This window comes from Anastrepha ludens, chromosome X (genome assembly GCF_028408465.1).
Source record: "Anastrepha ludens isolate Willacy chromosome X, idAnaLude1.1, whole genome shotgun sequence".
In the NCBI taxonomy this organism is placed as follows: Eukaryota; Metazoa; Arthropoda; class Insecta; order Diptera; family Tephritidae; genus Anastrepha; species Anastrepha ludens.
In genome coordinates, this window is record NC_071503.1 from 71,601,450 (window position 1) to 71,625,799 (window position 24,350).

Consider the following 24,350-nt stretch of genomic DNA (forward strand, 5'->3'; position numbering starts at 1 on the left):
CCTGATGTTGACTGGTGGCCGTGCCACTGGGGGCGGTTGCGGGTGCAGAGCTCTGCAGCAGGGGGCAGCGTAGTCGCGTGTCCACCCACGGGTGGTGCGCAGGCCGGAACATCTCCGAAAATGGAACCAGCCAGTGCAGGAATTGCATTGGACAGTTGTCAAGTTCCGAGGAACTACGGTCTGACACACGGAGCAGACTGTGCGGGGGACCAAGAGCTGCTGGTTTGTCCCCGTACTGGGGTAGGAGCAGGAGGGTTGTGGGTTAGAGAGGGAGTTGTGTTGCTCGTGGGGGCTCCTTACCGTTGAGGTGTTGTTAGTGGCGGCAGTGTGATGTGGCGGCACTGAGGGCAGTGTAGCCGTAGAGGCGGGGGCCGCCTGTGACCGGCTGCAACACGTGTCCACATACCTTGCGGACCACTCCCTGTGTGTCTTAAGGCCTGAGCAGGTCTTAAGATGGCACCATCCGTTGCACTGGTTACACCTAACCGAGGTGGAGTTCGGGTGAAGCCGTTTGTGGCAAATGCAGCAGTAGAACGCATCTGGTCCGGGGTTGGGTTCGACGCCAAGCCGGAAGACAAGTATTTGGAGCAAACTAGCTGCAATGAGTTGCTCCTGTGACAAAAGATTGGGGGTAAAAAACGGTACACTAGACAGGGCTAGTATACTGGGGCGGCAGCTCTTGGTCGGGAAAAACCCGAGTCATTCCGGTAACGTAGAACCGGCTGCCAGATGGATTTTCGATGACGCACTCACTGCCCGTTATACCACGTTTAACACCCGCTGATGAGCTTAATGCATGTCTTAAATCATCAGTTCTATGGCGTCATTTACAGAAATTGACTTTGACTAACATGTGTGTACAACCACAACGGGATGCATAGGCTGGAAATTTTGCTAAACAATTATTGGATATTGGAAATGGATGAATGGAAATGGATGAATCTACACAAAAGTTTTCCCAAACATTGCACAAAACTACAAAAACCATCAGTCGCTCAGTACGCGTGCTATATTACTGTGGATAATCAAGATGAAGTTGTCAACTATCCAACTAAATTCTTGAATTCGCTTGATTTGCCAGGTGTGCCGCCGCATGTTCTTACATTGAAAATTGGCGTACCCATCATTCTTCTTCGAAACATAAATCCACATCGACTTGGCAAACGGATGCATACTCTCAGTCACGAAAATAATGAGCAATGTTATCGAGGCAACAATTTTGATTGGAAAATTCAAAGGTGAAGACGTACTGTTGCCACGTATCCCAATGATCCCGACGAATATGCCATTCGAATTCAAACGTTTACAGTTCCCGGCGCGACTAACTTTGGCAAAGACTATTTACAAAGCACAAGGACAGTCGTTACAAGTGTGTGGATTAAATTTGGAGAATATATGCTTCTCACGTGGACAGCTCTATGTGGCTTGCTTACGTGTCGGAAAACCTTCTGATTTGTTCATCTACGCACCAGATGGAAAAACAGGAAATATTGTGTATCCCACAGCACTTCAATAAACATTGAATTGAAACTAAACTTTGTTATGTCACAATTTTTTCGAAATAAAAAAAATCCACAAAATGCTTTAGAATTAATTGAATATTTGTGTACTGATTTTTCTTTAAAGTTATTTTCCCTAATTTTATTTTAGTTGTTGGCGTAGAAACGCGCGTCAGGTACAGCTAGTTTTTATTAAAAGTGTGAAAAAAATTAACAATAGCATTCCAATAGCCGGGTATAAAGACGATATACATTCCCATGGCAGCCGGTTCTACGTTACCGGAATGACTCGGGTTTTCCCGACCAAGGGCTGCCGCCCCAGTAAACTAGCCCTGTCTAGTGAACAGCATATCACCCCACACCTTACGTCACAGAAGCAACCTTCCTCCAAATGCTTCTCCTCAGGGCTGGAATTGAATCCAACCCTGGGCCAGAAGTATTCTATTGCTGCATTTGCCATAAACGGCTTCACTCGAACTCCACCGCGGTTAGGTGTAACAAGTGCAACGGGTGGAGCCACCTTAAGACCTGTTCAGGCTTTAAGACTCATTGGGAGTGGTTCACACGGTATGTGGCCTCGTGTTGCTTCCGCAAGCAGGCGTCCGATGTCTCCACGGCTACTACTCCCCTTGATAGGCCAGCACCACCAACCGCCACCACAACCCACACCTCCACGGTAAGGAGTCTATCGGAGCAAAACAACTCCCCCATCCCCATCCCAGCTGCTCCAACTCCAGTGCGGGGACAAACTAGCAGCTCTTGGTCCCCCTCACAGTCTGTTCCGTGTGTCAGACCGTAATACCTCGGAATCTGGCATCAGTCAAATGCAATTCGCGCAATGGCTGGTTCCATTTTCGGAGATGTTCCGGCCTGCGCACCACCCGTGAGTGGACAACTGACTACGTTGCCCCCTGCTGCAGAGCTCTGCACCCGCAACCGCCCTCCATGACGCGATCGCCCACAATCATCAGGCCGCAACAACTACAGCGGATTGCACAGCAGGTCCAACGTAAGCAGCCCCACGCGTCCCTCATCCTCCGAGTTACAACGACCTTACTTAGAAGCTTCAAGCTTCTACAATTCAACTGCAACGGACTCACGAGTAAGGTCGACGAGATATTTGACTTTATGAGCCGACTCAGTATCAAAATAGCTGCGGTCCCGGAAACCAAGCTGCACGCTAGATCCTTTCTGATCACCAGGGATGGCTACAACGTGCGCAGACATGATTGCGAGCGAGACAATAGTGGTTGCCTAGCGTTAATAGTGCACCACACAGTGCAGTATCGTCTCATTGATGAAAGGATCAACCGCAGGGACAGCACCTTAGAATGTCATGGCATAGCTGTCCGGACAGGCGATTCCGAGCTCGAAATTTTATGTTTATAATGTTTATATACCCCCTGTCACCTGCCGCCCGGCCGGATATCACCCTGAGATAGGTGCGCTCATCAGAGGTCAAACCCGACTGGTTGTAGGTGACTTCAATGCGCATCACAATCTTTGGCATTCAAGTCTGCCAAACGATGGTAGGGGACAGCAATTGGCAGAGCAAATAGACGATTCGGCATTCAGCACTGTGAGTGATGAAGCCCCCACCATGGCAATTGCAGCAGCTCGCCTTACCCAACAATAGCTAGCACTGATCTGATACATAGCATAAAGTGGCGACCTATGCTATCACTTGCGTCAGACCACTTGCCCATTATCGTCTCGATTGAGAGACCTGCCGATTTTGTTTGCGCGAACCAGCGGTGCTACTTTAACAAAACTAATTGGGCCGGCTTCACGAAATTCACCGAAGACACCTTCGCCGCTCTCCCCATCCCCACCGATGTCCGCGCAAGCGAACGCGCATTCCGCAAGGTGCTCACAGCTGCTGCGGCACGCTTCATCCCAGCTGGAAGTTTCAAGGACATCCATCCTCATTTCCCAGCCGAAGCAGCCAGTTTGGCAAACGAGCGTGCCCAACTACGCCAGGTCGATCCCGGGGATCCCCGCATAAGGGATCTCAATTTGGAGATCCGGCAACTGGTAGATCAACATAAGCGGACTAAATGGGTTGAACACTTGAAGACCTGTAACCTCACCTCTGGGGTCCCTGTCGAACCCGTCGAAGCACAACGACAAGGTGGCCATCACCTTCAACGGTTGCACTTCGTCGGACCCGAAGAGATGCGTGAGTTTTTTAGCCGGCTTTTTGTACTGCATCCTCTGGCCGACAGATCCAAGCGTCGTGCTACCAGAAGGCTGCACAAACTGACAAACGACAGTGCGCCACTTGCTTTCTCCTGCGATGAGGTTCAGGGGGCCATCAATAAATCAAAATCATCAAAAGCCATTGGCGCCGAAGGACTGAACTAGCTAATGCTGAAGCACGTGGGTCCCTTGGGAGTAGGATTTCTCAGAAGGGTCTTCAATCTGTCCTTGGCCACTCTCATCATCCCTGACAAGTGGAAAGCAGGGAGAGTGGTCCCACTACTGAAACCTGGAAAACCCGCCAACCAAGGGGAATCTTATCGTCCGATAACTCTCCTTTCCCCAGTAGTGAAGACGCTTGAAGCCCTCCTACTCCTGGCCCCGGCCCCAGCCACAAATCAGCACGGATTCCGACGAGTGCATATCACCATCACTGCACTCACCGCCATAAACGCCCAGATAAACGGAGGGCTTAACCAAAACCGCCCCTGCGAGAGGACTGTCCTAGTAGCGTTGGACTTGAAACAGGCTTTCGACACAGTCAGCCATTCCACGCTACTAGATGATATTTATCAGTCAACACTCCCGCCAGGGCTGAAGAGGTGGTCCGCAAACTACCTGAGCGGTCGTCACTCGTCAGTGATTTTTCTAGATCATACATCAAAGCAGAGGAAGATAAAGCAAGGTGTACCGCAGGGTGGTGTCCTTTCTCCCTTGCTGTTCAACTTCTATTGTATATCTCGAAGCTCGCCCAACCACCAGCTGGAGTCTTCCTGGTCTCATACGCTGATGACTGTGCGATAATGGCGTCGGGCAATGACATCGATGACCTGTGTTCCAAAGTGAACAACTACCTCACCGACCTTTCTCGCTTTTTCACTGCGAGGAATCTCCAACTTTCCCCCACTAAGTCCACTGTGACCCTCTTTACCACCTGGACAAAGGAGGTCAAGCTGTCCCTTAAGGTAAAAGTCGACGACACACCAATTCCGACTGTGAATAACCCCAAAATTTGGGGTGTAACTTTCGACAGTTTGCTCTCCTTTTCAGTGCACACAACCGCAATTGCCAGTAAAGTCCAAAACCGCAACAAGGTCCTCAGATCGCTTGCCGGCAGCACTTTGGGCAAAGACAAAGTACTGTTGCTAACGACATTTAAGGCAATTGGTAGGCCGGTTCTGAACGATGCTGCGCCTGTCTGGTCGCCTGGAACTAGTAACACGCAGTGGATAAAACTACAGACATGCAAAAATACTGCCATTCGGAAAGCGACCGGTTGCCTCCTGATGTCCCCTGTTCAACACCTTCACAACGAGGCACAAATGCTTCAAGTAATGGAGCATAACAAGCAGCTCAGCAAGCAGTTCCTGCTGGGATGTTACCGCATGTTTCACCCCTGCAGACACCTGCTTGAGCCTGAGCCGCCTCCCAGGCACGCCAGGAGACATCGCTTAAACTACGCCGACGAAATCCAGGACAAAACTGACCGAAATCTACTGGACCTGACAGTGTTTAGACAGTCAATAAACGACATTCACCGGGAGACCGTCACCACCTTCTTAAGCTCCCGTCCCGTGAATGCCGTAATCGGAGTCCAACCACCACCTACAGCAGATGAAGAGCTCCCTCGTGAGACACATGTAACACTGGCACAATTACGTTCTGGATATTATAGCAGGTTGAACTTCTACTTATCGAGAATCGACCCCGACATACCAAACATATGTCCGGCAGGTGAAGGCACCCGCACGACAGTAACCACCTTTTCACATGCCACCTAAATGCGACTGATCTAACACCCACTCCCTCTGGACCCAACCCGTCGAAACAGCATGTTTCCTTGGCCGACCTTTAGATGAGCTAGACGAAGACGACCGGTGATATGCCCGACACTGGCGGGGCTACTATGACTGTAACAAACAAACAAACGATAATACAGCAGAGTGATGTTTGTTCAGTTAAAATTCACATCTTTAAACATATACGATATAGAAGGGGTGATTAAAATTATGAGCAACAAAAGAGACTTCAATTTGATATCTACGAAAATGATATTGTGTGCATTTCACCTAATTGGACCAATCTTCTTAACACTAGATTTACCAGCTATTTAAATATACCTATTTCTACCAAAACCAGTCAAAATGACTGGTGTATAAGAAAAACTGCTTATTGTGACTTGCAGTCTTTATAAACTCCTAAAAAATACAAAAAAAGTTGAACATTATTCGTTGTAATAGATAATGATTTTATAGGCATTGTCAAATTTCTACCTAGGTAGTTTTTCATGTGTGTACACTCTCCGCATATATATTTTTGCATGTCTTCTTTATAAATATATGTAGTCTGATTATTATTGCAATATTCTATTTGGCACCACTTGCGTACAGAAACCGTGACACTTGTAGTTGGAATACCATATTCGTGAAGTTTTTGCCGTGTGGTCTGAAATTCTGCAGCAAGTTCTTTTACTAATCTAAATACGTGCCCCGGCAGTCGGTTCTACTTTACCCAGATTTACTATATATCCGGTCAAGGACTGTCACTTCAGCAGCACTCCTCGTACATGCTGCTACAACACAACAACTAATCTAAACAGAAAGTCTATGAGAATGTGAGATATTATCTTCTGCTGTGTTTTTGTACAATATATTCAGCTGTTTATTCCGGCCATATTATAAAACGATACAGTTTCAGGTAATTTCTTAGCAGTTTTACCTATTTTGATGTGTTTATGCTTTGTACTTAGTATAAGAACTCTTCTTAGGTTTGCTTTTATAAACGGTTAGTGTACATCTATTGGATTGGTACAACAAGGTTGAGAAACGGGGAAGTTTACGAAAATACGCTTTTGTTTGCACGTATTGTTCCAAGCAACGAAGTATTTTTAGATCTTAATTTTAACGCCAAAAGAATACTTTGGTATACGGTTCAAGAAGTTCATTACGACAAACTCGCTTGGGAGGTTGGTGCATTTCTAGATTCGTCTTTTTCTAAATACGGTTACCCAAATTTCGTCTCTACTTCAGACGCCAGCCAAAAATTTATGCCAAATTTATGTGGTTTGTTTGTCATATACGAAGTAAATCTGTATGTGGCCTTCGTTGGAAACAGTTGCTCATACAAGGCAATATGATATCCCGGTTCGAAGCAGTTTTAACTGTTTTCAATAACTTTGTTCCAAACTGCTGAAACCAGATCATCCGTCTGTTTGCAAACATTGACTTCTCTGATTTCTTTTGTCGAAACGAATGTATCGCAGAAACTGAACAAATTGTTCTACAAATATTGAAACCTCAAAGTATTTCCTTCGTACGCCTCACGTGCGAACTATATTGCAATAAATACCTTCAATTTTGCTTGCGTAATTGTCCAGTTTTTCCCCAAAACTCGAGAGGCTTCTAACTCAGTACAAATACTTATATGTTCCAAAATATGGTTGTAATAGGAACACAATAGCAACGGCTCAATGCCGATAACGAAACGAACGAAGCCACTTGTCGATATATTCCTCATGATTGCTCCGAAGTCACACGTTTTTTCATAGAAACTTGCACCAGTCATTTTGACTGTAACCAGAGGAATTTCGTCCAATTAACATGCCAATTACTGAAAGCAAAATTTTGGAGAAGGTAGGAATTAGAAGCGCATATGAAGAATAACCGATTACTATCTGAAAATCAATCTGGATTTAGATAAGTGAGTTAGCGCTAAATTTGGTGATCACAAAGTGGAAGTCATAAGTCGCTGAACGCAAATGTTCTGAACGTCGCTTAACGCTGTTTTCTTAGACTTTAGGAGAGTATTCGAAAAGCAAAATTTTTGAGAAGGTAGGAATTAGAAGCGCATATGGAGAATAACCGATTACTATCTGAAAATCAATCTGGATTTAGATAAGTGAGTTAGCGCTAAATTTGGTGATCACAAAGTGGAAGTCAGAAGTCGCTGAACGCAAATGTTCTGAATGTCGCTGAACGCTGTTTTCTTAGACTTTAGGAGAGTATTCGAAACAATTCACAGAAGCATTCTTATAAAAAAATGACAAAATAGGGAACACAAGAAGTTGAACGAAAATAATTCGAAAGCTACTTAAGCAACAGACAACAGTGCACAAGGATATCGCATTGGATGTTTGACCAGAAATCCATAGCGTTGGGAGTAGCTCAAGAAGCGGTGCTGGGAACACTTCAATTCCTCGATGATATGAAAAAGTGTTACGTGGTGTCAAAATTTACCAGTTTGTTTATGACATTCTACTGTATACAACTGATATCTACTGTATAGAACTGATTCTACGCACGCATGCGTTGAAAGAATGATCACTAATTTAAAACACATAGACAAGTATTGAAAAATTAATAAGTTAAAACTTAATGTTAGCAAAACTAAAGATACCATAATAAATCGAAATTCAAATGAAGCAATAGAAAAAGTTAATGAAATTAAGTACCTTAGGATAGCAATTGCTAGAAATGTGAGTTTGGAAGCCATTTGAACTATTTGTGTAGCAAAATTGCCAAGAAGAATGAGAAAACGATTGCCAATTCATGGCACCTTAAGATTATATAATGTGACGGTCAAGTCCAATTTTGAGTATTGTTTTACAATTCCAAAATAAAGGTATACGTTGCATTCTATTGTGCAATATATTCATCCCAATAACATGCATAATCGATACTTTAAAATGACGTAATATCAACCAAAGAACTGTAATGGATGTTTTATTATTCATATTTAAAATGTTACCCAAATATTTATTAAGCAACTAGTATACGTGAGAGAAATACAACCGTATAATTTAAGGTATAACGAGGATTTTAGAATTAATATGTGAGGAATTAGTAGGTCACAGAACACTATTATATACAGGACTAAAATTATTTAATGAACTGCCAAACACTATTAAAAGCGAAAGAAATAAAGAGTTTTTCAATAACAAGTGTTACATGTGAATGGATTGCGCTATAGAGAGATGATTACCGATTTTTTATGGCTAGAATTGGATAGCATTGATCTGGACTACGTTTATTTTCAATAAGACGGCGCTACGTGCCACACAAGCAACGAAACCATTAATTTTTTTTGTGAAAAGTTTCCGGACCGTGTTTTCTCTTGAAGAGGTGATCACAATTGGCCACCGAGATCTTGTGATTTAACACCTTGTGACTTATTTTCTCTGGGGCCACGTAAAAGAGAAGGTCTACGCCAACAGCTCAGGGCCGATTCAAGACTTCAAAGATGGAATTCGTGAGCCTATCGAGGACATAGGGTAGCCACTTTGCAATTCGGTTTGGAAAAATTCATGAAAAGGATATTGTCCTGTAAGCGTGGTCATGGTGATCGTTTGCCTGATGTTATTTTCCACTATTAAGGCAAACCTTCCTCTTTATAATGAAATAAACATCCGATCATTTATATTCAAAAATAGCATCTTTCTTTGAATATCAAAATAACACCTTTTATTAAAAAACTCTATATTATTATATATGTATAGAAGATTATTGATCGATTATATTATAGGAAATATTGTATAAAATAATCGTAGTATTAAGCAAGCCATAGAAAAAGTTACAACATTTTTTTAAAATTAATAATATACAATTTTGAATTGAAAATAGCAAGAAAGCTAAATAAATAAATATATACAATAAATAAAAAAATGTTAAACTATTACATAAAACATTTGGATCAAACACTTTCTGAGGCAAAACTTGCAATAAATGCCGAAATACAATCCGAGGATTAATATTTCCAAAAAAATAAAAGTTGTCTGCCCTGCGTCCAGGTCGATAATGTTTTACGATGCTCAGATATGGGGTGTTGATGGATATGAGCCAAAAGAGAAACTTCTGTGATTCTTTCTAAAAAAGTTAATTTTAATTAATAACACGCCAAACTACATGCCCCACCTAGAAACAGGATTGTTACCGCAGTTTTTCAATACTCTCTGTACACATATGATTTTAAATGTACGGTACCTTGTCTACCGACAAACAGACTCCCTCGCAGCTTGGGTAAGGAAACAGTAAGGCTGGGATCTCGTATTCGATTATGAAGTGGACTAAAATATCCAATGTTGTAGTTATGGATCCTCTCATACTTTTTTGCCCCCCTTTGATTGAATTGCCCCTATTAATAGATAAATTTACGAAAGACATTAACACATGATCTTTATTCGCATTTGGCGCATTTGAGCTCTCTGCGTATGCTATAAGCTTGATTTAACAGCTAGAGGCGGCTTACTGAAGCTTAATTCGTTGAAGAAGAAGTTCAATTTTATTGGTAATAATTAAAATAAATTTCTTAAGAGGAAATAATTATTTCGTTCATTATAAATTTATTTGTAATTGTTAAACGTATAGAGAATGAATTCACTTAGTTCAAAGTTGAAGTGCTTTGCAGACATACAATATCAAATGTTAAATGTGTATGATTCTATTTGTTCTAGTCTAATTTTATATGAATTTTCGTTATTGTTAAATATTATATATTTAATGTATTGAATAAATAAATATATTACTACTACTCTTCTTGATTGGCGTGATAACCGCTTACGTGATTTTGGCCGAGTTTAACAATGCGCGCCAGTCGTTTATTTTTCATGCTAACATATCTTTCCTCTGTTACCATCAGCTGCTACCGCATCGAAACTTTTCAGAGCCGTGAAGTTTGTATCCATTCGGACGACATGACCCAGCCAACGTATCCGCTGGTTTTTTTATGCGCTGCACTATGTTTATGTCGTCGTAAAGCTCATAGAGCTCATTGTTTCATCGCCTGCAATTAAATAGTTTTATCATAAACTTACATATACCGCTTTCACTTATGAGTATTATTTGATCTTTTCTCAGTGAGTTGGAAAAACTAATTTGGCCCAAAATATTCTATGTAATTAAATTGTGAATGTTTTAATGTCTCGATTTACGACGATTTTTTACGTGGATTATTGAGGCAGTGTCACAGATTACCATGTCATATATCACGAAATAGAGTCATCTTTAGGCATTATTGGCACCAGCATACATTCCATGTTGAATGAATATTCTTTCGTCTCATTGGATACCGCATAATTTGACAATTGTACCACTAGGAAAACATAAAACAGTCAATTATGAGTGATAGCCATTTCTTTGCCAGAAGTTTTAGAGAATTAAAGAAAACCAATCATCCTTCACTAAAGCAATTCAAGCTGTTGTTGTTGTTGTTATATCAGCATAAACATTCCCCATACATAAATATGGTATTGCTGAACTGACAGTCATTGGCCGAATAGAAATCCGGATCGTTCCGGTTATGTAGAACCGCGGTTGTGGAACGAGCCATTCGAGCTCTCGCGTATCGGCTCACACAAGAGAGTTTTTGAGCACCTGAAATATAGGATGAATGGGTCATCCGCCTCACAAAAATGATTTGGTACTTAATGATTTCTTTTTGTTCCGGAACATGAAAAATAAATTTTGAAGTCAACGATTTTCAACGCCTGAAGGAGCTGTTTAAGCCTTTAAATAGTTCATTCTATTTCTAGCTTTAAATATTGTAAGTATGTATGTATGCTCTTTATTTTAAAAAGATAATTATATATACACATAAATACATAAATATTCACTTCTGAGTGCCAAAAGTGCTTTGAAATTTAAGCGCATGCAGAAGTATATTGACTTCTAAAAAAAAACCCCCTGTGCGTCTTAAGCCTGATCAGGTACCACCTGTCGTACGGATTACATCTAACCGATGTCTTGTTCGTGTGGAGCCGTTTTTGGCTTAAGCAGCAGTAGTAAATTTTGGGTCAAAGGAATATCTGTGACCACAGATGAGGGGTAAAGTTCGGTGCACTAGACAGGTCGGCAGCGCTTGTTCGGGAAAAACCTTAGTCATTCCAGTAACGTATAACCGGCTGCTATGTGAATATATGTGGCTCAGGACCATTAACGTTTCAAAAATGGTACGTCCAATCTTGTCCTTCAGTCCAGAATTAACATTCCGTGTCATTAAGATGCATCTTTCCTAAGAAAGAAATATTATATAACAGTGTTGAATTGCAAAATCGTGCTGGTATAGATATACATATATTTATATCTACATATATCTTCTATATCTATATCTATATATATCTATATCTATATATATCTATATCTATATATATCTATATCTATATATATCTACACTACCGGTCAAAAGTTTGGGTTCACTTGAAAAATTGTAAACAATTTTTAAATAATCATGATTTTCTTCGTCAAATATTTTTTAATATTGTTATTTTACAGAAAGTAATTGTGTTTAATACAAAATATGTTAACTTTTAAAGAAACCCGCAAGTATTTGTTCATATTTTCGATTCCTCGAAATATCCGCCTTTTGCTCGTATTACAGCATAGCATATTCTGGGCATCCTATCAATTAATTTACGCAAAGATTCCGCTGTTATTTGATTCCAGCAATTTTGCAGAAATGTCCAAAGTTGTTTTGTATTAGTAGGTTGCAATTTTCGTACTTCTCTGTCCAACTCGCTCCACAGCAACTCGATCGGGTTACAATCCGGCGACTGAGGAGGCCATTCCATATATTTGAGTTGTTTTTGATTTTTTTTGGCTGCAATGTAATCCTGGCAAAATTATGAAGTGTGCTTAGGATCGTTATCCTGCTGGAAAACGAATCCGCTGCCCACAAGTCTTTTCCCACACGGAAAAGCGTACCGTTGAAGTATGTTGCGGTAGACTTTTTTTGTCCATGATACCCTCAATTTGCACAATGTCTCCAACTTTGTCTCCAGCAAAGCATCCCCAGACTAACACTAACCCTCCACCATGCTTAAATGTGGGAATAACCCATTGGTTCATCATTCGTTCGCCGACAAAACGACGAACACATTGGCGGCGTCGTTTGTGGAAAATTTCAAATTTGGACTCGTCCGTGAACAAGACTTTAGACCATTGTTCAGTTGTCCACTCTTTATGTTTTTTAGCCCTATTAAGTCTCTTTACTTTATTTTGCTTTAGAAGTAAAGGTTTTTTGGCGGCGACGCACCCTTTTAGGCCGTAGTTTCTTAGTCGTCGCTATACCGTCGAAACAGATACTGGAGCCTCGCGCGAGGAATTGAGTTGTTCGCGAATTTCAGGGGCTGTTAGAAAACGATTTTTTTTTGCTTACAACACATATGAAGTTATCCTCTCCTTTTGACGTAGTTTTAGGCCTCCCAGAACGATGACGACTCTGATTGCACCCAGAATCGCTCTTTCTTTGTAACGTTCTCATGACAGCAGTTTGAGAGACATTACATTTCGAAGCAAATTTTCGCGCTGAATAGCCTTCTCCACGTAGTGCTACAACGACTGCTCGTGTTTCTACACTAAACTCTGCTTTCCGACCCATTTTAAATAATAAAACAGGAAATATGTAGTTTTATTTAAAATTTAATATATTAATTAGAAGATAATTTTTGTATAACGTCGACTTTTATGTAAGTTTTTGTACAACAATTATTTTTTGGAATACAAAAAATTGTTTTACTTACCTTTTTGATAACAAAGATTACACCAACAATTAGAAATATAACTCTTGAAGCGAGTTTTGCAGCAATAAGATGTTACGCGTAATAGGCGCTAGACGCACTGACAGAATGCAACAAGTCATAACACGTTTAAGCTTGATCTACGCGTCTCCCACAGTCACTTTGTAAACAATAACAATCTCCTAAACTCAAACAAGTAGCAGAACGCACGTTTAAAAAACAAAACCACTAATAAGCCGACTTGATTGTGTAAAATTCCAAAATAATGTAAGTGAACCCAAACTTTTGACCGGTAGTGTATATATATACATATATATAAATTTATCCTCTTGAAACTGCTCGTCGTAAGGGAGTCTCGAGCGGTACGGGTTAAAAATGGGTGGGTGCTAAAACGTCAGATTGTGGTAGTTTCTTTTTGATTCTGAAATATCATTAAACATGACTGGCGTTTCAGTGCTTCGGGTTAATTCGCAGAAATTACGAAGTGAGTCCTCAACCTGTGAGACGATTCATAAATGTTACATATTTCACGACCGGCCGATATAAATAAATCAGCACGATCTTGCAATTCAACGCCGTTATATTTCTTTCTTAGGAAAGATGCATCTTAATCACACGGAATGTTAGTTCTGGACTGAAGGACAAAATTGGACGTTCCATTTTTGAAACGTTAGTCGTCCTGAGCCAAATATTCACACAGCAGCCGGTTCTACTTTACTGGAATGACTCAGGGTTTTCCCGTTATATTTCTTTCTTAGGAAATATGCATCTTAATGACCATATATATATGTATATAACACTCCTGTATAGCCACAAATCTTAATCTCCTTTTTCAATGAGTCCGTTTTAGAAAATTTACGAACACAACCCACGCTGCGACTATTGGCCTCTGGTGACGCTCCAGCATGCTGTCCAGCAGGTTTATATGTGTGCGTGTCGGGTGCTTGACGCTAATATCTAAAAATTTTGATTTTCATCAAGCAAAAGCCGACAACAAGTATGTGTGACACGAAGCAAGTACGAGTGTCACCCGACACGCACACATATAAGCCTGGTGGACAAGCATGCTGGATCGTCACCAGAGGCCATATGAAAAATGTGCTATGACTGAATCCACGAGAACTTGAAAGTGCTGCCATATTCAAATGCCAAATATTGATGTTTCGGTACCAGCTGTTACGAAGTAAATAAACAAATTTTATGTTAAACAATTATTTTTTCAGCGTTATTTCGCAATCAGTTTCCTTTCCTTACGAATAAACCACTTCAATAACAATATTTTTGAATGAAGTGCGGCAGCCAAATTGTGGTCGCTAATATTCGCACCAAAATACAGAATTGTTAAAAATTTTTGTTTATTTTTTGCGTCCAATAACGAAAAGACGTTAAAATATTAATGAAAATGGCGTTATTATCTTTCAAAATACTCTACTTCTCGTATAATTGCTCGCAGGTAAGGGGATACCCCAATCCTGTTCCCTTGCGTCTAGGATTTTCGCTCAGTTTTCGAGCCATCGGGTACCAGTTATTGCCTGTTATGCTATTGGGCTGTCAACTAAGTAATTGCGGATTTGTTTTAGAAAATCAAAGAAAATTTTTTCATGGAACTAAATAACTTTATTCTGTAATGTATTGCCCATTTTAATCAATGACCTTTTGCCATATTTCAGATAACATCATAATCGCACTTTCATAAAACTTCTGGTTTTATTAGCAAAAAACTGAATCAGTAAAGATCGAAACAAAAAGTAATCATATGGTGCAAGGTCAGGACTATATGGTGGATGCGGCACAACATCCCAACCAATCTCCAATAATTTTTGCCGAGTGGCTAAAGATGTGTGTGGCCTTGTATTGTCATGATGAAATACGTCAATTCGGGCCGCTTGTCTTCAACTATATATATATATAATTGGCGCGTACACTTCTGTTAGGTGTTTGGCCGAGCTCCTCCTCCTATTTGTGGTGTGCGTCTTGATGTTGTTCCACAAATGGAGGGACCTACAGTTTCAAGCCGACTCCGAACGACAGATATTTTTATGAGGAGCTTTTTCATGGCAGAAATACACTCGGAGGTTTGCCATTATTAATTTTGCTTTCACCGAGATTCGAACCCACGACGTCTCTGTGAATTCCGAATGGTAATCACGCACCAACCCATTCGGCTACGGCGGCCGCCTCAACTGCATTGTTTAATTTCGTTAGTTGTTCAATGTAGACGTCAGAATTGATCGTTTGGTTGGGTGGTAAGAGTTCAAAGTAGACAATTCTTTTGTAATCCCACCAAACTGATAACAAAACCTTCTTTTGAAGAATATCAGCTCTTGATGTTGTTTCAGTTGGATCACCTGGCCTGCTCCACGATTATTCCGCTTGATGTTGTTGTAAACAACCCTTTTTTCATCGCCAGTTATCAGTCGCTTTAAAAATGTATCATTTTCAATACGTTTCTTTAGCAAATCGCAGCTGTCAATGCGTTGCATTAAATGCGTGTCATTCAGTTTGTGAGGATCCCATGTATCGAGTATTTCAACATAGCCAAGTTGTTTTGAGTGATTTCCAATGTATGTTCAATGCATGTATATCTCACGTGTTGTACTGTAACGATCCGAATCGATTATTGCTTTGATTAGGGCGTCATCAACTTCAACTGGACGACCAGAGCGTTTTCGTTTTCACGACAGTCGGTTCTACGTTACCGAAACGACCCGGATTTATATCCGGCCAAGGACTGTCACTCCAGCAGCATTCACCGTATGTAAGTATGGGGAATGTTTATGCTGCTACAACAACAACAACAGCGTTTTTCATCTTTGAGTGAAAAATCACCAGAACGAAATTTCAAAACCAATTTTGACACTGCCATTCTTTTAAGGCTTCGTCACCACAAACAGCACTTAACTTTTTATGAGCTTGCGGTTTGGGTTTAAAAAAAAAAAAAATAATAAATAATTGGCGCGTACACTTCTGTTATGTGTTTGGCCGAGCTGATGTTGTCCTACAAATGGAGGGACCTACAGTTTCAAGCCGACTCCGAACGGCAGATATTTTTATGACTAGCTTTTTCATGGCAAAAATACACTCGGAGGCTTGCCATTGCCTGCCGAGGGGCGACCGCTAGTAGAAAAAGTTTTTTATTAATTTTGCTTTCCCCGAGATTCGAACCAACAACCTCTCTGTGAATTCCGAATGGTAATCACGCTCCAACCCATTCGGCTACGGCGGCCGCCCTACCGTTTGGGTTTTCCTTTGCGGAAATAAAAAGCAAAATATGACGAAAATGTTCTTTTAGATTTTCCATTTTTCAACGAACGCCAAACGAAAACTACGCAACCGATCAAAAAATTTGGTTTACTATTGACAGCTGAATTGCCAACTATCAAATAACAAAATGTGTTTTACATGTAGTGCAAACCTAAATATTCAACTAAATCTATCTATGAGTTAAATCCGGAATTATTTGTTGCCAACCCAATATTTTTATGGCAGTATTCATAGCGTCAACGGTGGACCTTCCTTTCCTGAATCCGAACTGGTTTTCATATAATCCGGAATTGACGGAATTAATCTCGTTCTCGAGGTGGTTGTAGATTATTCGTGCCAATAATTTACCTGAAGAGTGGGGTATGCAGATTGGTCTAAAGCTGGACGGTTCCGTGGGTGGCTTGCCGGGTTTTGAGCAATAGAACCAGACATTGTCGCTTGCATATTGATGGGAACGTTCCCTCCGCTAAGCATATATTAAATATGTGTAGGAAAGTCTATGTTGCCTGGACAAAGGCCAGTTTAAGTACCTGATTAGGCACCACCTGTTCACCTCTTTGCATGCTGTCCCCCAAGGATTGTTTTCAGCTACATTACAAAGCTCATGGAAGCTTTGACGCTTCTTTTCTTTAATTGCTTTTTTGAGGTGATGTCGCACAGCTTTTTAGGTGTTTCTGACTTCTAAGAAGTTAGGTTTGCCTCTTGCTTGTTGGAAGCTCCTTCTGGCCTTAATGCATTCTTTTCTCAACGAATGGACTTATACTCTCTTTCCACCATTAAACAGTAACGTGTTGGATTGTTGTCGCCTTGCAAGACGCACAGGGAGTGGGCCACACGGTATGTACCTCGGAATTTGACATGAGCCAAATGTAATTCGTGCAATGGTGCCATTTACGGAGGTGGTCTGGCCTACTCTCCACCCGAGGTGGGACACGTGACTACGTTGCTCCCTGCCTTAGAGCTCTGCATCTGAAACCGCCCACTGTAGCGCGGCTGCTCGCCACCACCGGGCTGCAACAACAACAGAAGGTCCAACAGAGACAACCTCACGTATCCCTCATACCGAGAAGCTTTTGGCTCCTACAATTGAACTGCAACGGACTCACGAGCAAAATCGATGAAATAATCGATTGTATGAGCCGATATGGAATCCCAATAGCTATGGTGCAGGAAGCAAAATTTCTCGCGTGCTCCTCCCTGCTAACCAGAGAGGGCTGCAACGTGTATAGACAACATCGCGAGCGAAACAGTGGTGGTGGCCTACTGGTTATAGTTCACTACACAGTGCAGTATCGTCCTATCGATGAAGGCAAATACCGAAGAGACAGCACTTTAGAATGTCAAGTTATAGCTGTCAGGTCAGGTGATTCCGAACTCGAAATATTTAACATATATATACCTCCTGTCACCTGTTGCACGCTTGGATACCGCCCTGAAATAGCGTGAGGTGATGACCGTTTGGTTGTAGGTGACTTCAATGCGCACCACGATCTCTGGCATTCAAGCTGCCAAACGACCATTGAGGATAGCTTTTGGCAGAGCAGATAGACGACTCGACATTCAGCACAGTGAACGGCGACGCTCCCACCAGGGTAGTAGGCAATTCCAGCAGCAATTGCTAACGCTGGTCTGTTAAATAATATGTTATCGCTTGCTTCAGACCACTTGCCCGTTATCGTCTCGATTGAGAGACCTGCCTACTTCGTTTCCACTAATCACCGGTCATACGTTTAAGCAAATTGGACTGGCCTCGCAGAATTTACAGAAAGCATCTTCCCGCTTTCTCCATCTCCTGCGTAAGCGAACGCGCATTTCACAAGGTACTCACAGCTGCTGCGGCAACGCTCCATTCCTGCGATAAGGATCCGGGACCTAAGTAGTTGCACTTCTTCGAACCCGAAGAGATGCCCGAGCCATTTTAGCCAACAATTTATATTGCACGGCTGCACAAACTGCCGAACATCACTTACTTTCTTCAGTGAGGAGGTTCAGGTGACCATTAACAAATCTAAATCTTTCAAAGCCATTGGCCCTGACGGACTTAACATGCTGATGCTGATATCCTGGGTCCATTGAGGGTAGGATTCCTCGTAAAGGTAGATGATATTCTACAGTCGGCCCTCCAGCTCTGGCTGGCTGAAAAGGTGGTCCGCGAATTATCTGTGTTGTCGGCATTCGTCAGTTATTCTCCGAGATTAAAGTTCAAAACAGGAGGATAAAGTAAGGTATTCTTTGCGGTGGTGTCCTTTTACCCTTTCTTCTCGGCTTCTAAATATCGAAGCTCCCCAAATCACCAGAGAGAGAGTCACTGTTGTGTTCCAAAGTAATCGTTCATCTTGCTATTCCACTACGAGGAATCTCCAACTTTCCTCCACTAAATTATGGCAACTCTTTTTACCACCGGACGAACGAGGTCAAACCACAGGTAAATTTTCAGCGCCAACTTCGATAGTTTGCTCTCGTATTCTGTGCACAGAACTGCGAATGCTATTAAAGTCCAAAACCTCAACAAGGTCCTCAAATCGCTTGCCGACAGTACTTAAAGCAAAGGCAAAGAATTGTTGCTGGCGACATTTAAAGCAATCGACCGACTGATTCTGAACTATGCTGCGCTTTCTGGTGGCCTGGAACTAGTGATTCGCAGTGGAATAAGTTTCAGGCATGCCAAAATACTGCAATCAGAACATCCACGGGATTATGTATTTATTATATATAGCTCTATATCGACACTTTCATTATAATAAAAGGAACACAAAAAACTCTGCAGCAAATCTAAACGTTTTTTCAAATTAATCATATTTGATTTTAGTTTAAACACTAAATATTATGTATATAGATTATAAGCATTTAAGTTTTATATTGGCTAATTGTTTTTCTTCTTTTTTTTTGCAGATTTACAACAGTTCTCATGCAATTATATGTAACTTCAAATTTACTCAAATGCATAAACCTGCCGTATTAAGTACCGCTAACCTAACCAAAGTACCGCTAGGACATTTCGGCCCAAAAAAGTTGCTTTTCGAATTCGAATATGAAGTTAAACAATGTGCTTGGGATACAGCCAGTTAGTTTTTGTGATACTTTTGTGTGCACTTCAAACATTTACAAAAACAAGCTACCCGAATCATTTGTATATGACCAATCGGCAAATAATTTTCTAAAATTTGTTCAACCTCAACCAGTGTCAGAGCGATTACATAACAACATTTTATAGGAATTTTTGAGAGGGTGCACGGAACGACATATGTGAATATTTGAACAAATTGCACTTTCATTATTACCTATACGTAAAGGGGGGAAAATTCATTAAAAATAGTGGCTGTTATTAAAAAACAATATATATATATAGATACATCACATACTTTCTTTACCATTTATTCTTAAGTCAAGTCAGCAATTCGAACGCAATAAAGTAACCTTTTTGGCAAAATAAAGTAAGTTAACATATTAGCAAATAATTGTATTCCCGTAACTTCGGCCAACGTATTCTAGCCACGGGTAGTTTTGGTTGAAACACCTGCGTTCATTTCGTAATGAATTCAGTGCAAAAACTAAGTGAGCAATCAAGGCAATTTAGAGACAGACTCCGACGATCGAGTGCATGTGTACTCGCAGCAGCAAACGTAAAAGTTGTTGCGACAGTAGCAGGCACATCATCAGAATCCTTATCCACGGCAGCAGACAAAGCAGTAATTCGTTGTATTTTGCCAGCTGGAAAAGGCAGAGTATCCATTGTTAGAACGGCAATAATTCAGTGGCGAGTCGTAATACGAATTGACTTAGCGGTGATTTGCGCTATCTTACTTACACTTTGGATACAAAAGCACTATATTGCCCAATTTTATTTCGCAAAAGGTAGCGGAGGAGCAGGACCAGTAGTAAATTGTGCGAGAGAAGCTGCAACTTATGTTGTGGCGGCGACGCTTCAACTAACAGCAATAACGTCGCCGCCAAAATCTTTGACAATTCTTGATTTAACGGTTTCAGCCGGAACAAGAGCAGGTGAGCAACTAAATGTGGCTACTCCTAGTTTAGCGTTTCCACTGAGTAAGTGCTGTTGGGTCGCTAGGCTCAGCAATTTTGGATGATTACTGCAAATCTACGACACTGTTTATGTTGATGCAAAAGTAAATAAAGATAAATCCTGGCGCAAGCAAATACTTAACAGAGTAAAAAAAACACTGAAAATACAGGAAACAAGACATCAGTTTCACTTTGACTTTATCACCTCGTTAAAGCGCACAAACGGGGTAAAAGATGAGCCAATATCGGATCGATTGTATATATTCCCGAATGACTACAATACTTGACTTGTAGAGGGGCGTCGGTACTAGCAAGAGTTCCATGCTAATGAAAGGAGAATCACCTAAAAACTGGGAAACCTCTCTACATTTATCAATCAAGATAAAATATTAAATAAATGCCTTCTATTCATGACATTCATTTCTTTTTTTCGCATTCTTGCAAGTTGTACGTTTTGTAAGAACTAAAAAAACAATGACGGGCTGTACAACATATTGTTTTACCGTGATCTGGGTTGTTGGCGGCTACAAAATATTCGTATCTGGTAGTAACCGCTATAAAAATAGTGCCGTAAATTTCGTAATAAAGCATCTTACCTGCAGTAATACATTGGTGACAGAGATACTTCGAAGCTGACAATGTCTTATTCAGCACAAGACGTGCTCGTTTCAGTATAACTGTGAAATCCACGGTATAGCAAGCAAATGAGAAAAGTACGTTCAATTTAAATTATACTTAAAACAAAATATATATATATATAATTAAATAATTAAGCAAAAAAAAAAGGAATGAAAAACAATTTGCTTGCAAAATATAAACGAAAACAAGAAATATGTGAATTCTTTGTAATCAAAAACTATAAGTGGTAGTCAATATCGACGTATTTACTTAAATAAGTTATGCTTGGTAACTAAATAATTTAATAGGAACTACTGATTGATAATACGAAAAAATGAAATTATTATAAAACATAAATATTTAACAAAAGATATGCTCTCTTCGCCAGCATTTTAATGTATTATCATTTAAGTTTGGTAAATATGGACGAGACTGCAGAATCTACAGCAGCACCTTTAAGTAACGTTAATAGCAGCAGCATCAACCATAGTAATTACTCGCTAAATCGTACAGGAATTATGTCTGCATCTAAAAGAAATATTTGCCTCGAAAATGATCGTTGCAGGGATCACGGAGCAACAAACCGTGGCAATATAATGACTAAGTATAGGGAAGGTCGAAACGTCTCGCCAATAACACAAGATCCAGCAGTAACTCATAATAACAGCCCCAATAATACAACCGATACGAAAGCTCCAAAATACCTCTATCATGCTGATACTTATATTGAAAATATGGCAGGTGATATTGTTTCAGATCGATTTAAAAATGTAGAGCCAATATCATCGAAAAATATGTTTGGCAATAATAAAAGGAATATCGCAAAGTTGCAGTGGTGGCATTCTTCTACGTCTTCCGTGCAATTGAAAGCGTTAACGCCGCGACTTACACCAATGTTTGTTTCAGTGAACAATGAGCGGGTTTCTCAGACGCCGCACGACACTGGAAATATCATTGCTAAACAAATCACAAATGATCCTCTTTCAATACCATTAAATACCTCAAAAATGCATTTTATTGATGGCGTAGTACAACAAAAACAAAATAACATGGTAACTAATTACGATGCAAAGAGCTATTTTCAGTTACAGGTAAATCAATTGCAGGATACCAAGCAGAATTGTAACGTACGACAACAAAGTATCAATAATATTAGTGGTTCACCGCCAGTGATCGCAGTGTCGACAAAACATCTAAATGTGCCTCATCATTATCACCAACACCACAGCACTTCAAAATCCAACGTATCGAGTCTATTGCCATCTTTGAATGATTCACACTGCCATAGTTATGACAACCATCATGTAACCGAAGATGAAGACCAAATATCACAAGACTCGCAATTGCTATTTAAAGGTGAGTATATATTTAGAATATTAAAACTTTTGTCTATCAATTTCTTGAAAAAAAAAAAAAAAAAAAAGTTTAGAATGAGGAATGATAGTTAGAATTTATCATTGGTCACGTGACTGGTCTTTAAGCATAGATTATGTGATATGAAACCCTTATTTTTGTGAGAACGCTGTGAAAATATGAATTTTTTATGTTTTGCAATAGTGTCACTTCGGCAAAAAATGCTTGTGTGGACATTTATTGAAGATTTTCTTCAGATTTTTCTGATAAAATCAGACGCCTAAAACGTGTGCAATATTATTTATTTAGAATCATTTCAGTGTTGTTGCTCAAGAGTCATAGAATAGAAGATTGCGCCTTCAATAATGAGTTAGAGTTTGACAGACACCTGCTTGGATGATTCAAAAAACGAAACGAAAAAACACAAAGCTACTTTGCTTTTGCTAGTTTCAGTCGACTGGGCTACCAGTTAAACACCTTCTGATTTCTTTTAGTTTTACATATTCACGTTATATTTAGGCACTAATATTTTTCCTAATAAACATAATAATGTTGTTTATTTTACAATTTAGCATAAACGCAAATTTCTTTATCATTTGTATCATTCTTGCATTTGTGTTTGATTTGAACATTTCTTTTTTACGTCCTATTCATACTTTTCATTTCTGACGTCAGAGTTAGTCTTAGAGCGCAATTTTCTATTCCATCATTCTTGGTCGGTTTCTGTCTGATACAAATGAAATATGTTTTTGGGGTGAGAACTGGCGAATTTTGTACGTAACTGGTGGTTTTTCGTTTTCGCGTTCCAGCTGGTCATCTTCCAATGACTCGGTATTTACATATTATATAATACATACTAGCAAACCCGGCCCGCTTCGCTGGGCACACTAAAATGGAATAGATATGGTTTAGAACAGAAAAGATATGGTTTTCATATTATTTATTTCTTTATTCTCATACTATTTATTTATTTATTCAATACCACGTTTTGGTCTCTATCTCGAGACCCTAGTCACGGAGCGGCATGAAAAATACTCTGAACTAAAGCATTCACCAACAGCTTCCATTTGATACCCATATTGAACATACACATCCGAAGGTTACCTGAGTCCACGTTTTGACCTATATCTCGAGGCCCTAGTCACGGAGCGGCATGAAAAATACTCTGAACTAAAGCATTCACCAACAGCTTCAATTTGATATCCATATTGTACAAACACATTCTAGGCTCCATGTTTTGGTCTCTATCTCGAGACCCTAGTCACGGAGCGGCATGAAAAATACTCTGAACTAAAGCATTCACTAACAGCTTCCATTTGATACCCATATTGTACATACACATCCGAAGGTTACCCGGGTCCACGTTTTGACCTATATCTCGAGACCCTAGTCACGGAGCGGCATGAAAAATACACTGCACTAAAGCATTCACCAACAGCTTCCAATTGATATCCATATTGTACAAACACATTCTAAGGTCCACGTGTTGGTCTCTATCTCGAGGCCCTAGTCACGGAGCGGCATGAAAACTACTCTGTACTAAAGCTTTCACCAACAGCTTCCATTTGATACCCATATTGTACATACACATCCGAAGGTTACCCGGGTCCACGTGTTTGTCTCTATCTCGAGGCCCTAGACACGGAGCGGCATGAAAACTACTCTGTACTAAAGCTTTCACCAACAGCTTCCATTTGATACCCATATTGTACATACACATCCGAAGGTTACCCGGGTCCACGTTTTGACCTATCTCTCGAGACCCTAGTCACGTAGCGGCATGAAAAATACTCTGTACTAAAGCATTCACCAACAGCTTCGAATTGATATCCATATTGTACAAACACATTCTAGGGTCCACGTGTTGGTCTCTATCTCGAGGCCCT

General features: G+C 40.5%; 1 protein-coding gene across 12 annotated transcripts in view; it reads left to right on the top strand.

The window, feature by feature from the left end:
* LOC128870501 (uncharacterized) overlaps positions 1–22,852 on the top strand; it is a 39,034-nt gene extending 16,182 nt beyond the window's left edge. Inside the window, exons 3-5 of one of the 12 annotated variants that reach the window (XM_054113181.1) lie at positions 19,363–19,390; positions 21,524–22,163; positions 22,218–22,852. In XM_054113181.1, the coding sequence (XP_053969156.1) occupies positions 19,363–19,390; positions 21,524–22,163; positions 22,218–22,559 (1,010 nt within the window). In that variant the 3' untranslated portion in view covers positions 22,560–22,852. Of the gene's footprint in view, positions 1–19,362; positions 21,207–21,499; positions 22,164–22,217 lie in introns of all 12 variants that reach the window. The other 11 variants (XM_054113180.1, XM_054113183.1, XM_054113182.1 and 8 more) reach the window with 11 other exon arrangements.
* Positions 22,853–24,350: the final 1,498 nt, after the last annotated feature.